At 42.0% G+C, this 16240-nt stretch overlaps 1 protein-coding gene across 1 annotated transcript; it reads left to right on the forward strand.

The window, feature by feature from the left end:
- Positions 1–459: 459 nt before the first annotated feature.
- On the forward strand, positions 460–10955 carry LOC111237779 (palmitoyltransferase ZDHHC5-like). The gene is made up of 10 exons (XM_022767006.1): positions 460–736; positions 6525–6646; positions 6743–6900; positions 7428–7600; positions 7708–7810; positions 7899–7990; positions 8097–8217; positions 8332–8446; positions 9047–9159; positions 9253–10955. Exons 1-10 carry the CDS (start codon positions 633–635, stop codon positions 10567–10569), a joined length of 2418 nt encoding a protein of 805 aa, XP_022622727.1. The 5' UTR covers positions 460–632; the 3' UTR covers positions 10570–10955.
- The last annotated feature ends 5285 nt before the right edge of the window (positions 10956–16240 follow it).

Here is a 16240-nt window from a genome sequence, read left to right on the forward strand (position 1 = left end):
AAAAGACAAATGAGTGAGTGTGATGCTGCAGGAGGATTTTCCACAACCTGGCAACCCCAAACGCTGTTCTTATTGATGTCATAACTCAGCCGTAAAAATTGATTGTGGTTAGAGTTAATTTGATTGTATTGAACCTGCATTAGTGGAAACTTTGGATTGCAACATCATTTATTGATGATCACTTCGCATGTTATTGATAACTTCTGACTAACATGAACAACAAATGTCAAAGAGAAAGAAATAAAAAATGAAGTGAGTGCTGATCAGACCACAGCATGGGGTCTCAGTCAGTGTAGTAGTCTGCTGCTTCACGTCATTCATGTGTAAAAGCTCCACCTTTGGGATAAACCAGAGGCGGCATCTGTGCTCTGCTGCCTGCCGGGACAGACAGGACGGGCTGCGGGACTGTGCTCAGAGCTGCACGGTTTTCTTTCTTTTCTTTTTTTTTCATTTTTTTTTTCATTTGGAGCTTCAATTCTTTTCACGGTTTTACTATGATTTTCGTTTTCCGGCGACCTGTGATTTATGGGGGGGGGGTTTGTCCGAGATACACACACAAACAACAGCGACAACACTCCTCCGGTGTGTTCGTTAGTATGAGACGCTGGTGAGTGTGGAGGAGAGGACTCAGGATGCCCGCCGGCGGCGCCGACTCGCTGAAGCCCAGCGCCTTCATCCCGGTGTGCACGGCCGCCTGCCTCCTGGTCGGCTCTACCTCCTTGTTCTTCGTCTTCACGTAAGTGCGACCACAAGGATTGAAAAGTTGGTGACATGCACTGTTGGTTTGCTCCGCGGAGAATCCATACCCATCCATCTGTTTCATCCAGACATCCATCACTCTTCAACCATCATCCACCAGGTATCCTTCATTCAAATAGGCCTATCTCTGTATTTGTTGCATGAGGAATTATATTTTGATACTATAACATTTTTAAAATGTTTTGCGTTACCTTCTTCTCTAACATCCCTCAAAATTCAATAATATTGACTCTACACTTTTACACAAATTTTTTATTTTTAGTTTTCTATATCCTAAATTATTTTTAAGAAAAAAAAAAAAAGCAGGCTTAAATACTGTTAAAGAAAAAAAAAGCACCATTTCTTCTTCCTCTTCCCTCACTTCACTGTGAAGGCAGAGACCAGCAGGGGCGGCTAACATCTGACCTGGTTGGCTCACTGTGTGGGCCATTCTGGGTGCCTGCCCAGAGCACCCACAGGACTCAGAGTAAGCACAGTTGAGGGGATAATCAGCACGTATCAGCATGTCATTTTGACCCACATGTGTCATAAATTTATCTGGAGGGAATCAAATACACACCCCGCAAAACCTTCTAAATCTGTTTTTATTCATCGTTAGTTTGTGTCAGGATCGTATTGAAATTCAATACAACATTTGGTAAAAGTGTCTCGTTATTTGGACCTATTTGTGAGACTCCACTGGCATGCAGCAAAGAACCAAATACAATATCCCATAAAACCCTAGAATCCAATTTAAATGATGACTACAGGTCTGGTTGATTTATATACATTATTTCAAAGCCGTTACTCAGTGTATGTAGGCCTTCATAAAGAAATATAAAGAAAGGATAAAAAGCAGATATTTTAACACCCTCAGATATCCATATCTGATATCATAACAGATCTCTACTTATTGTATGAAGGCTCCCACCTCATCAATTCTATTCCAGTCTACTGACCCTTCACCTCCGCAGCCATATCTGTCCTAGTTTCTCCTGTATTCTCCAGCGGTGCACTGTTTCCACTGGAATCTGACACCAGATTGGGAGTGTGGGATTAGGATCCTCTGGCTGATGCCATGTGATCCCCCATCTGGGAAAAATGGAGTCTGGGATCTTTGAATTTACTATCAGCACACATTTACTGTAACCTCATTGCAGTGTCTTTCACTTCAGTTTCTAAGCTATGATTACACCATATAAAGCGAGAAAGTATCAGTATATCAACACATTTAATGACTCTTATTACAGAGTGTCTCTCTCCTTTGGGGCTGTCTAGTCTCTGCAGATGTGGTTGTAGGAATTTGATTTGTATTTTTAATATTTATATTTAATATTGGAGCTTTCACCACACAGGAAGATAAAGATATGTCAAAATGGAATTGATTTGACAACTTGACAGCTGTCTATTTGCCACGGTCATGAGACTTTTGCACTCAGAAACAGGTTGGTGGAGAAATCCTGATGAACTCCATCTATACTCTGTAGGAGAAGAAAAAAAATCAATGGCCTGCTGACGTGATGGATTGAAAAGAGATCGCTTAATTGGGACTGCAGTGCTAAACCAGCAAAACCAGGACACTGCAAATGATTGAACGAACGAGTGATGAATCTGCGTCTTATGGGACGAGGGTTGCATTTGAGCTGAAATGACCTTATGACGTGAAAATGTTTTTTAATCAAGACAGTCCAGTGGAATACAGCTTAAAATCTTCTGACCTCATGGCTTTACCATTTATTGACCTTAAAAATAAAATAGTTAAAAACCTCACCCTCTAGCTGACCACCAAACTAGTCGAGCGAGTGTCTACTTGCCTTTATATTGAAGTCCGTACAGTAGATCTAAAGACCATTCATATCAGCTTTAAGCAGGAAGTTGGAAACATTTTCTCTTCAGGAGAACATTGGCAGAAAGTCAGTGTCAGTCAGCTGCCACTGAATATCACAGTTTTCTGATATGAGCAATAACTTCCTTGATATCCTGTGCATCTGCCAAGTCAGCCGCTGCAGCTGGAGTGACTCCCTTCCTCCAAAAGCTGAGATGGGCAGGTGCCACTGCTCTGTTCAGCCCCGACTTGGTAACACTGAGTCAAAAGGACATCGCTTGTCATCTGCCATAACATCACCCTGGCCGTTACCCTGGATAGTGTGAATCATAGGAACATACATTAGTCAGTGAATGTCAGCCGTGCATCCTCAAAGTGTTGTGCTTGGAATACTCTCACGCACACTCATGCTGTGTCAATACTTTTGTTCAAAAGTGCACATCTTTCTTTTTTTTTTTTGTTACCTTTTATATTCATGAACACTTTATTTTGACCCTTTATTTTAACACTGCAGACAAAATAAACCACGATTCTCAACCCTGCAGTCAAGTTATACATTTAAAGTCCCAGCCCCCTGGTAATGCAATCATCACTGTTGGGGCCTATGTTTATACATTAGTAGTACAAGCATGCATTTCCCCATTTCTGTTTCTACTGCAGGATTGGTAGAGTCATAGAACGACCTTTAGAACTGTAGAGGCTCTTTTGTCTTCCTCTTCCCTGATAAAATTCATCAGTTACCGGTTTCCTGTTTTTGTTCCCCCTGACCGTGAACTTTTGTTTGGGTTAGCGCTGCCGGCGTTGTGCATTGTTAAACTCAGACAGGTCAGACTACGCCCAAACAAAGCCCAAAGACATCAGAGGGACCAAGAAAAATGTCCCTTGTTCATCGAGTTTAACTCTGCCCAGACTCAGAAAATCTCCCTTATCTACTGAGTAAAGTTTGAAACACCGAAAAAATATATTGAAACTCGAAAAATAAAATGTGCTTGCTCATGCTGAAAATTGCTAGTGTAGATTGCAAAGAGTTTAAAATGTCATAAAATGTTGATTGTTTGCATGTGAAATGTTGTATGGGAGTCGCAGTTGAAGTGCTGAAATTGTCAGTTATAGTGTAAACACTGAACGCAGTTGATCTAAGCAAAACTATGTGTTCAGAACAGAAACATATTGAAGTCCATATTTTAAATGTACACTTACTGTTTATTCCACTCATATTCTTTACTGATTTAAAGCTTAGATGGCTTTGCTTGCATGCATCAAAAGAAAATGTCCATATCTTTGTTGCAGGGGAAAGATGAGATTTGGATGACACAAGTCACAGATGATGTGGGAAAAAAAGGTTGAACCCACGACATTGTGCGCACACGTGGAGATTTATTGTACAGTCGGTGGTTACTTATTCACCGCTGGCGTTTTCTGCTCCGATGTTGTGTCTAGAAATCTGACGGATCACCTGACAATGACGTCACTTATCTAACTGCTACAATATTTCACACAAAAGGAGCCCTGGCTGCCAGCCTGTAGTGAACTTGCTCGCTCCGACTGACGACTGCGCGGTGTCTGCTGTGCCACTGACCCACTGCGGGGACGTGGGCAGTGTGCAGATTGCAGAGAGCAGCTTACTGTTCCGTGTGAATTAATACAGCTCTGCCTGGGCCGTTTCATTAGGTGGGGCTTGTCTTGCCACGCTGCAGTGTAATGAACTGCCTTTCCCCGCGGTCCAGATGGTCTCAGATCAATGATGTGGGCTCACTATCCATGCAGAGGCACCCACTGTGTAGTGTTGTCCACAAGAAGTCAGACCCATCTATCTATCTATCTATCTATCTATCTATCTATCTATCTATCTATCTATCTATCTATCTATGATACATGTTTAACTAACCAGCTCCAGTTTCCCAGCTTAATGTAAGTGATCAGCTATGACAATTTAAGCACATGTCAAACATGACCTTATTTAGTGAGAAGAACTTGGACACAAATCCTGAATAGCAGCCTTAGGGAGAGGGGGGGGTCCTTAATCTTTTTATCACATGTTCACTGCTTCTGAAGATTCTTATAATTTCATTATGCTAAATTTGTTAAAACTCTACAAAGAAATTCTTGTCCTACTTCTAATATTTCCTCATCTACTGAATAGAGCCTGTGAATGTCGTGGCGTCATCACTTGCACGAGGGGGTCCTGTGCAGCTATACACGGCCATTAAGTGAATCGATTGGATTTATCTCATAGTGTACCGTGTATAGCGGTGTACTGTGATATATGATGAGCCTTGACTGCACGCTCTATGTGTTTAGCATCTAATGTGAGGCATCCACAATGCACCGGACTGGCAGAAATGGTCTGTAATCCAGAGTTCATAATCCCAGGGATTACTGGGTTTGCAGCTGGCACGGCATCAGCAGGCATTCCTCTCGGGAGTGTGTGTGTGTGTGTGTGTGTGTGTGGGGGGTGGGGGGGTGGGGGGGGTGGACCCCTCCCCCATCAGACTAAAACCAGCCGGGGGGTTTGGGGATTGGAGCTGCACTGGGATGAAGCGCATAGTTGAGGCAGATGACTCTTAAATGTTGTTAGTGTTTTCTACTTTTGATCAAACTTGTGTTTAATCACTTGTATGTGTTTATGGTTCACTACTTCCTCATATCTGAATAATTTGTATGGAAAAAAAGTAACTAGTATAACACATTTTCTGGTCCTCACAAACAGTTTCTATTCAACAGTGCTATAGAGCATGTATGATATTTTATTCTTTATCTGTACCTATACTGATACCACACCAAAAACTGTAACGTGTAAATTCAAACTGAAAATTCCCATACAGTATATATGTAGGTTAAACATGATGTTCAATCAAACACTGTTAATATAATCCAGTGAATCTTTTCCTCTCTGTCTACCACCCTAACCTGATTACACTGCCCCTCCCTCTAATCTCACACAGTAGAGATACAATCATACTCCCATTCAGTATAGTTCAGCACGTACACACGTACACACACACACACACACACACACACACACACACTGGGTTGGTGGAAGAGATAAGTGATGGTTCTCTAAGATTTTAGGGCACATAAAAAGATTACTGGTTCAATTCCTGACAGGGCACAAAGATCAATACTGTGATTTAAAAAACAAAAAGCTTCACATTAGTTTTTTTAGTACAGTATAGTTTATAACATTCAAAAAAATCTATTTGTATGATTAAAAACATTAAAAGTTCAAGCTCCACTTATTTGAATTTCTTGAAACTTTTTTATTTAATCTTCTTGCGCCTTCACTCATGTAACACTTGCTCTAACTGGATGACATTATTATGGCTATTTGACTGCTTATTATAGCACTGCGCCAAACTTTATTCAAACAAACTGGCCAGGCGGATAAATTGGTGGACATCAGTGCAGCAATACATTACACAGTCCTCCAATGGCTTTTTGGTCATAACACAAAAGTAATGTGTCTGTTTTATATTGTATTGTGAATATCTTTTAGTTTTGGACTGTTCATTTCTCAAAGAAGAGATCCAATTTTTTTCACCATTCTCGGACTCATCCGATCAATCTGAAAAAATATTCAACAGATGAATCAATTCCAAAAATAATCATTAGTTGCTGCCCTGCATGTGTCCAGACCTGCTTCACTCTGTGACACAGATGCAGTTTGTGCATCACTTGGTGAACGCACATTAATGCATGCTTATCTTTCACTGTAAACAAGTACTTTTGGGATCCACAGGTCCCATCAGAATAAATAGGATGAAGGTTATCCCTTAAAGTCTTTGTCGTAGCGCTGAGTTGTGTTAACATTAACCTCCAAGTGATGGATATGTGCTCGGCTCAGAGACACCGTCGAGCGCTTGATTTACATCATGGATTCTGCTTTGAATGAACATTCAGTGACAAGTGCAGGAAACAGTTTTCCTAATTTTTCTTCTCCTGCGTGTGTGTGTGTATTCAGATGCCCGTGGCTGGCTGTGACCATCTGCCCTGCTGTGCCACCATGCTGTGCCATCCTCTTCCTTTTTGTGCTGGCCAACTTCACCATGGCAACCTTTATGGATGCCGGTGTTCTCCCGATGGGTTCGTAATTAAAGTGACATTATGCTTACGGTAGGAGAAATAACTTTCTTTCTTTCATTCGTGGAAGTGTCAATTTTCGCAATGACTGTTTTCCAGCTAATGAGGACGAGGACAAAGACGATGAGTTCCGCGCGCCGCTGTACAAGAACGTGGACGTGAAGGGCGTCCAGGTGCGGATGAAGTGGTGCGCTTCGTGTCATTTCTACAGACCCCCGCGCTGCTCGCACTGCAGCGTCTGCGATCACTGTGTGGAGGTGAGAGCGTGGAAAGATTTAAACTAGCGGGGAGAAGGGGCACGTTATAGAATACTAGATACAGGGGAGGGTGACGACAAACATGGGGGAATTTAAATGGGGGGGATGAGTGGTAAGAGTGAGATAATATAATGCATGAGTGGACAGATCAGAGAGAAACGTGAACAGTGTTTGAGCGAGTGTAGCAGTGTGTGTGGGGAAAGTCAATAAAGGAGGATTTCTGCAGTGAATGATGGACAGAGTGTGATGGAGGGGGAGAGAGTTCTCATTAATCAGGTTAATCCTTTTCTCAGATCCTTTGTAGTCTCAGTAGAAATGCAATTTGAAAAACAGTTCAGAGAGCCTCTATTGAGCGCAGTGTATTTAGAAAGCACTGTGGATATTCTACAAGCGACGGAGCCACCAGTGAATCTGTTGTGCAAAATATTTCATATAGGCTGAGTGATGTACGTGATTTCTTTCTTTTTTTTGTTGTTGTTGCTTTGGTGAATTTATTTCCTTTTTTTATTCCCACTATCTCCTCCCAGGACTTTGACCACCACTGTCCCTGGGTGAACAATTGCATTGGGAGGCGCAACTACCGCTACTTCTTCCTGTTTCTGTTGTCACTGACGGTTCACATGATCGGCGTCTTCACCTTCGGCCTCATATACGTCCTGCACCACATGGACGAATTATGGAAGCTGCACTGCACTGTCACGTATCCTTATTTGCACTGTGTCCGTGCATCTATCTGCGCTTTTATATCTTTGAATATTTATCTAATTGAGACTAACACGAAGCAGTTTTCCTGATCAGTGTTTCCAGTTTGGTAGTGATCAGTATATCAGGGCTGTTTCTTATCCCAGTCCTGGGTCTCACTGGATTCCACCTGTACCTGGTGTCCAGAGGGCGCACCACAAATGAACAAGTCAGTTTTTATTTAATTTTAAGTCTAAAACATGGTGTATTGACATGGACAGTATTGACATTAACGGGTGCACTTTTATCTCCCACAGGTCACTGGGAAGTTTCAAGGTGGAGTAAATCCTTTTACACGAGGCTGCTGTAACAACCTGGAGTATCTGGTTTGCAGTCCTATCTCTCCAAAGTGAGAGCCTTTTTTTTTTTTTTCCTACTTTATCTTCATCATTTAAGGGAAGCCAAATAGCACATTGGCTGACTCCTTGCTGTCTCTGTCTGTCCTGTGACACCAGGTACACAGCAAGGCCCTGTAAGAAAATGGTCATCCATGTTCAGCCTCCGTTCCTGAGACCGGAAATCAACCGGCAGATGCCAGTGAAAGTCAGGGATAACGGGATACATAGTCAGGATAAAGTATGCACAAGCATTTCAATATTTTCTCACATGTCATATAAAGATTGTGCGCTCATTTGTCAGTGGATATAATTAGATCTCTGATGTTTTTTTTGTTTTTTTGTATCCCGCCAGCAGACCTCAGCTGGAGCTGTCGAGCTGTCAGACATCAAGCAGCTGAAAACTCCACCACCACTGCCACCGAAACCAGACCACGGCCTGCTGAAAGGCCAAATAGCTGCCATGGATGGTACTGTAGAATGACAGATATGTACCAGACACAGCCCTGAAGCAATATTTTCACAGTCTTTGTATTTGTAAAGTGACAAAGATACTCATAACATCGAGTCTAAGTCGATATATATCTGCAGAGTAAATGAAAGCCTGGAGAGATTCTGTATTTAAGTCAACAGAAACCAACAATGTATTGATTCTATTAACAACTATTATCTTTGTATTGTCTGTTTGTTCATTACGGTGAACGTGGGCACTGTATTTTACTTGGAGTCAACCCCACGCACACATTGTGCTGCGAATACTTGCTAGTGCACCAAATGTGTATAAATCCACGCTTGAAAGTAGTCCCCAGCCACTGTGCTGTTAATGCCTGTTTGAGTAAAGTTTACTAAAAACTACAATGCCCTGCTGTTTTAGGAAAGTATGTAGCATTTCTAAAAACAATTTTTGATCCAATTTTTAAAAAAGATTTAAAGATTCATTCATATGTGCCACTAGCTACAGAAGTTGTAAATGTCTTTTCATGGGATTTGTTGACAATAATAATAAAAAAAAATAGATTATTGCCATCCGTATACTTTAAAACCCTCCTTTATGGTGACCTGTTTTTCAGAGATGGGACATCATACCAAATCCATCATTCCTGTATCCATTCCCACTGTGCCACAGCTGCGGCCAGTTCTGGAGGCCATATCCAGAGGTTCATCACCCATTCCACCAGAGCAGGTGCTTTTCAGTCAGATTGTAGGAGTTTGATCCTTAATATCCAGCTCTTGGTTTTGATCCATGTCTGACTGTTTTTTTTATTGTGTTGTTTAGTTGCTGAGGACATCAGAGCAGCAAGGGAGCAACAAAAGTCCTGACCTCCGCTTTGAGTCTAGAGAAAGCCCTGCGAGAGGCAGCCAGCAGGTGGGTCTACCTGTCCAGTCTCCCCGCCAGACCAGCACCGCCTCCAGCTCCCTGCAGCTCAACTCTCTGACGCTCAACTCCCGCTCCCTCACCCTCAAACACGGCAGTCGGCATGGTAGCAAATCCCAGCTACCGGCCATGCATGCTGACGGTTTTGGATCCAATCCCCCGCTGGGCATCATCTCCTCCTCCAGCCTGCTGGCCAACCACAGCAGCAGCAGCAGCAGCAGCCTGACCTATGATAACCTAATAAACCCTGCAGAACCTCAGTTCCTGGCTCAGAGAGGGGCGCCTCCAGTCGGCTACCACCCTCACTTTATGGCCCTGGGCACAGATGGGACTGTGGTGCAGAGGCCCCCTCCTCACGCCTACAGTCCCGTGTTCATGGGCGTCACCAGACAGTCTCCTCAGCCTCGAGACCCCTCACCTTCTTTGCAGGGTCTCACCTCAAGGGATCACTCGCCCTCCTTCCAAGGTTTCATGCAAAGAGACCCTCCTCCTGCTTTTCAAGGGCTGATGCCAAGAGACCTGGCAACCCAAAGCGTAACATCACGAGACGTTCCCCCTCCAGGTCTGACCATGCGTGAGCTGACCTCTCAAAGTCTTCGAGACAGCTTTCGCGATCTCGCTCCACAGGGCTTGCCACCTCAGATGTCTGCTGCTGCGCGCTATGACAACTTTTCAAAAACCATGATGGCATCTATCCACGAGAGACGGGAGATGGAGGAGAGGGAGAGGATGCTGCGTCTGCAAGCCAGATCCCAGGCGCTCTACGGCACAGACCTTGGGATCTATGACATCCCCAGCAGGCGGAGTCTACCGCCGGACAACATCCGAACTCCAGGCTCACGTGGACCAACTCCTCCCGCCTACGGCTCCAGGGAGTTTCTGATGAGCACAGGTATTCTTGGTTACGGCATGAGGACCTCACCCCTCTCCAGCTCCTCCACGTCGTCTCTGACTCGAGGCCCGAAAACCTCCAGCTCTCCTCTGCAGAGCAGCAGCAGCAGCAGCCTGCAAAGCAAGGGCAGGTCTTCCTCTCCGGCCTACTGCCCTCCTGACAGACAGACGCAACCTCTTCCTTCCTCTACGTCCACCCTGCCCCGCTTACCCTCCTCCTCCACGTCCTCTGCCCCTTCCTACGCCTCATATGCCAACACAAAACGATCCTCGCTCACATACTCATCTGAGGGGAAGGACTCAGTCGCTCTGGGAGCCCTGAAATAAAAAAAATAAAAATAAAAAAAACTTCTGATGGTGTGAATGAATCATCTATGCAGCGTTAGTCTCAGTTCTCACAGCTCCAAAATACTTTGTAAATAAGAGGCCATTTGGGACTTTCCTGTGTGGGAGTAGGTGTGAGAAACAAATAAAGAATAAACTTGGAAATATTCTTGCAAAAGTCATGTAACTTTGACCAAATCTGAAAACCGGTGAATCTCAGGATAGTTGTGCCTCCTCTTACAAACAGAGCGAGCTCTATAAACTCAGTCAAAGCTTAAGAGCTATGTGAAGACTGCAGATTAACTTATTATTTGTTTGTACATGTTTTGATATTGCTTTTGTGAAACTATGTTATACCACACCATCAAATTTTCCTCCTGCTGAAAAAAAACCCCTTATTTAATAGATTTTTGTAGTTGTTTATATGAATAAACTTATTTTGTAATTTTCAGTTCTGTTTTTATCTTATTTTCTGGTGTGAATGGCTGTCAGTGAATGATTACAACTTCTGCAAGCAAAGGGAAAATTGTGTTTTGCTGTTGATTATCAGTCTTGCTTCAAAGATATTACACTTGCACTCTAGTTTTTTTTTCTTCCAAATCACAAAATAATTTTATCTGATAACTTGACAGATGACATGCGTTAAGGAGAAAGAGCCAAAATGTATTTTAACAAGTTCAATCATTCACTTTTAAAACGGCTACAATGAATAATAGCATACATCTGTATAGCAGAGCTGACTGCACTGCTGGGAAGAAAATGAAATTATGACGTGATAGAGAGTTTAAATGCAGCTCTGTGGTGGAGCGATTTAACCCGCTCTGCGATGGCAGTTTCTGCAGTGAATTTGTATATAGCGCCCTCTAGTGACCAGTTTCAGAAGGTGGTGTGATGTCAGTGGGGCAGCCTGCTCCAGTAGATGATGCTATTGTGTGTAAAATGCCTGGAAACAGGACGTCGTCGATGGAGGCGCTGTAGCGTGCCTTGCTCTTGAAGAGTTCCTTTTTACACAGCAGATTATGATCACTACAGATATTTCATTAAAGTTAAATAAATAAAGTTAAAATTAAAGTAATAATATTTCAGGGAGCTCAGATGAGGAATCCACTGACAAATTTTTGCATTTTATTTTTTATTTTTTCAGATTGCATCAAATGCTCTTTTGGCTGGCCTTCACTCCCAGGTCTGGCTCATGTGTCATTCAGATTCTTTTTATTGGAAATATTTCTAAAGACAGGTCCTTCTTTGAGCCATGATAGAAAACACATTTTTGTTTAGACAGTCAATTACTCTGAGGTTGGAGCTTTTCATGTGAGTTATTGTCGGACCTGAGCTTACAGCAGGTGGACGCGCAGATATGACGAGAGAGTTTGAAAGGCCCGACTGATTTAAAGTGTCGGCAGGAAATTCACATCACAGCTGAATAACTGACAGATCTCTCACCAGACTGGGAAATTCAGAGGGATTTAAAACCGACTCATTCTCACGAGCTTAGCTAAAGATCTGACAACAACAAAAGATCTGGAGCCTGACCAAAAACAAAAAAAGAAAAAAGAAAAAAAGAAGTGTGCCAGAGAGCAACACGCATTGTTCAGTAGTCATCAGAACAGTTGTTCTTGCCAAAAAATGTCTATCAAGATTTCAGATTCTATGAAACAGTCATTTCACTGAAGAGACTGAGAGCACGACAGTGAGGAATTCAGAGAAGGATGAGGACAATTCAAGGCATTAAAAGCTTTATTAAAAACCCAGGAGGGACGTGAACAAGCTGCATTCATATGAACCTCCTCTCCTCAAGTTACTGTGAATCAAAGCCCAACAAACCTTTTAAATTTTTATTTTTAATCTATTATATATTTTCTTTGTATGTAGCATCAACCAATACCCCAAACCACTATGCTATAAAGTTAGCACTGCTCAGCTTTATAACAATACACTCAGCTCAACAAGAAAAAAAACAAAACCATAAAAGACCTAGTGAGATAGTGAGATCTGATCATCCATGACTATGTGTCTGATCCCCCTTCAAAGTGTTCAGAGTTTCAACTTGAATTTAAAAGGAGCCTGCGTATTAAAGGATAAGTTGGCAGTTTTTCCAACACCGTCTTTAAACGACACTCACGTGCCAACATGTGAGCTCAAACAGTTTCTCCTGTCCATATCTATTACTGTATGTCCACATGAAGCTAATTAAATTCAAAAACACATCTTTTTTTCTGTCAGTTTCAGCCTCTTGTCCGCACGAAAGCAGCATTTTTCTCATGCAAAAAAACAAGTTTTTCCAGATGGGTCTGCAGAGTGGATAAATCCTAAAACGCCGACTTGGTGTTTTACTGTGTTCAAGAGCAGGAACCTGTGTTGCTGTTGATTTTGTCAGATGAAGTTGTGATCATAAAATAAGGTTTTTATCACAGCAGTGCAGCAGCTTCGGAGAGACTGCTGGTTGACATGTAATATTTATGAGGTGCGATTCAATCACTACTTTATATCTGTTCTGTCTGACAACAGAAACAGAAGAAAAAAAACGAGAAAAACTATGTTGTGAATTTGGCTTTATTAAAACAATACACAATACACCACAGAGAGGTGGAGACTCAGCACTCAGCAGCTTAACCTGCTGTGTGGTGGTAAAGCTAAGAAGATACATTTCTAACTTTTCCTGTGATCAATCATTTTAAATATTGATAAAGCTGTCGTCATAGACCTGGGCAGCGTCTCAGTCTTACTCCTCACCAGATGTTGGCTGCGATGTGTCGTTTTCTCACTTGTCAAATCTTTGAAACTTTGTCTGAACCATCAAAAGTTTCCCACGATCTTCACATTGTCAGTTCGAGTGAGGGAAGCACTGATGAGTTTCCTTTTTGTCAATGTGTTCATCATAGAGAGAAAGAAGCACATCATCATCACAAAGAAACAGACACATCATCGTCCCAAAAGAACAGAAATTGAATTAAAAATATATATTTTCTAATACATACCTGTTACCTTTTTGCCCCATAGACTCTGTTATTCTTGTATTGTTGAAGTATAGGTTGTTGTTTTTCACAGGGAGATTATGGTGCTGAATTGTCAGTGTTATTTTGTTCTCTCGTAGAAATCACTCTCCTATTTTAAATCCAGCACAGTCTTGACTTTTTCCTGTGTGGGACTAAGTCAAAAAAAAAAAAAAAAAAAAAAAAAAAAAAAAAAGCACTTACACAAGCTGATGTTGTAGAAAATACTCCATGGCAGGATAGGCATTTGGATGATCTGATGTTTTCTCTTCCTTTACTCTCCCCCTTGTTGTTTTGCACTCCCCCTTTCCTGCCCCTCCCCCCCCCCACACACACACACACACACACACACTCATCTTAGTTTCTGTAGCTGGGGAAAGATGGCAATGATGGTAATGACAAGGCTGCTGTGCAAAGAGGGATTGCAGGTTGTTGAGTTAGAGGAGTGGATCAAAAGTACTCTTTGCAAATAGTGGTGTCTGAGAAGCCCCCCATCTTGCATCATGCTATTTTTACAATGTTTTACCTCATAACAAATACATGTATGTCTTAGAAGAGGCTGCTGTCCTCATACTCTCATTATATTTATCTCAATTATATCCCAAGCTGCAACTATATGATATGACAAATGCTAAACATTAAACATTAGTTAAAAGGTCTGTGTCCATGCAGATAGTTTTGGCTCATTTGCCCCAAGTTATGAGGTAACCATCTCTCAGATTTCTGCCTCCATCCCAATGTAATGCAAAATTTAACATCAACACACAGTTCAACTGTTTTTATAGAGAGGGTAGAGAGTGATTTCAATGAAAACTGTCTTATGTGTTTCCATGGACAGTGTTTCCTTGTTTTGGTGGGGGGTTAATAACACAGAGAGAAATAAATAGTAAAAAAGACTTTATTATTTTATAATATTATTATTATATTTAACTGACACAATGGATAGGAGGAATAATTGCAGTGAAAAACAACTCTTTCATCATATATTTAAGAATGTGAATTGTGTATGAAGACAGACTTGAAAAAAAGAGAAATTTCAGACGGTCAGAAATCTCAAAACTTAGACAAATAAAAAAAAAAAAAAACTGAGAAAAATTTGAAATTAGTTGTATTTTTTTTTTTTGCAATTTGGGTAAACTGACTCTTTAAACCCACTAACATTACAATAGTAGAAAATTTCTTACAGAACATAACCTTTACCTAAAATTATTTTGTGTGTATTCCCTGATTAGCTACCAATGATAATGTTCTGAACACAATTAGTTTCCAGTCTTGTCACTGCCATGGCCAAAAGCGATGTTACTTCACAAGTTACTCCTAATAATAACAACTTGATAACCTGTGATTATTGTTCAATAGCTCAATCACACTCAGTGTTTCCTGCTTCTGGCTTCACACACTCCTCTGCGTTACCATGGATCCTCTCAACATCTTGAAACATGCGAGGCTTCATGTGAGGAATATGGACTCATGATAACCTCTTGACATGAGCTGATTTCATTCTAATCAGTCTCTAAGTCACCTAAATCTTTCATGATACTCCTTCAGATGCTGCAGACTGACCTACATTTGTGCCGCTGACTCTCTCTGTAGCTGTGGGTGTATCTCTCTCCTTCTCTCTCTCTCTCTCTCTCTCTCTCTCTCTCTCAGTCTCTTCTTCTCAGCTCATTGATATGCCTGATCATCAGAGGCATCGCTGAACTGGCTGATTGTCATTTTCAGCTGCAGTGCCACTGATGCATTTCATTTCCTCTCTGGGCTCTCTGTTGGTGTGATTAAGCACTCGCTGCAGTGACACTTGACAAGAAGGAGTTGGATTAATGGCAACCCTGTGTTGTTTTCTGCCTCAGAGGGGGGGGGGGGCATGTTTTATAATATTTACATTATTTGTCAAATCACAGCGGAGGGATGCATTGTAGTGCCGCTTCAGGAGAAGTTGTCTTCTATATGGGTGATCCGCACTGCCAGCTATTGCTGTTCCTGTAGCTCGCCAAGGGGGTGCAGCAGTTAGTCGATGTGAGAGCCAGGACGTCAGGTGTTGCTTTGTCATTTATAGTCTGAGGGCAAACTCTCAATCTGACAGGATCCTTTCCAGAAACAGCAGCATTTATACACAGACTTCAGGTTCACTTCATGCAAATGGAGCAGTTTGTCCGCACTTAACTTAAATGTGTAGCCCCTCTTTGAATATGAAAAAGGAAAGGTGACCTTTCTCTTCTGAAGCCGATTTGGTGACCTTTCCTGGTATTTCCAGAGTTATTATGCACTCTGTGTGGCAGCGCCATCTGAAATACAAGCAGCATTCAACACGCCAATGGCACCAGTCTCCCATTTTTTTTTCTTTTGTAAACGCTTCATAGATGTTTTGTCTCTGCCTTAAATGGAATTAGCCTCGGATGCACATGCCAGTCTGAACAGAGCAGAGGTGGGCAGCGCGGGGGTTTAATTAGGACAAAATTTTGCACTGAGTCCACAGGAAAGAGGATGTGAAAATGCCCTGCTGGTCGCCAAAGACTGTGTGGGCATTACATTGCAATTAATACAGAACCGTACACATTGTAATGTAACGTGTCTTTTTCTCTGTGGGTGTTCGTCGACAGATCCTGTTTATTACACTGTACTGTGCACCCTCTGTTCATCCCAGTGTTTATATATAATAGGCCGCAATAATTACATTCATC

This window comes from Seriola dumerili, unplaced genomic scaffold, assembly GCF_002260705.1.
Source record: "Seriola dumerili isolate Sdu_G_001 unplaced genomic scaffold, Sdu_1.0 BDQW01001092.1, whole genome shotgun sequence".
Classification (NCBI taxonomy): domain Eukaryota; kingdom Metazoa; phylum Chordata; class Actinopteri; order Carangiformes; family Carangidae; genus Seriola; species Seriola dumerili.

Excerpts from the sequence above, each read along its gene's own strand:
- LOC111237779 (XM_022767006.1), top strand. The coding sequence starts at position 633 with ATGCCCGCCGGCGGCGCCGACTCGCTGAAGCCCAGCGCCTTCATCCCG. Across the intron at positions 737-6,524 it reads TCCTTGTTCTTCGTCTTCAC|ATGCCCGTGGCTGGCTGTGA; the intron begins GTAAGTGCGACC and ends GTGTGTATTCAG. Across the intron at positions 8,447-9,046 it reads CCAAATAGCTGCCATGGATG|AGATGGGACATCATACCAAA; the intron begins GTACTGTAGAAT and ends CCTGTTTTTCAG.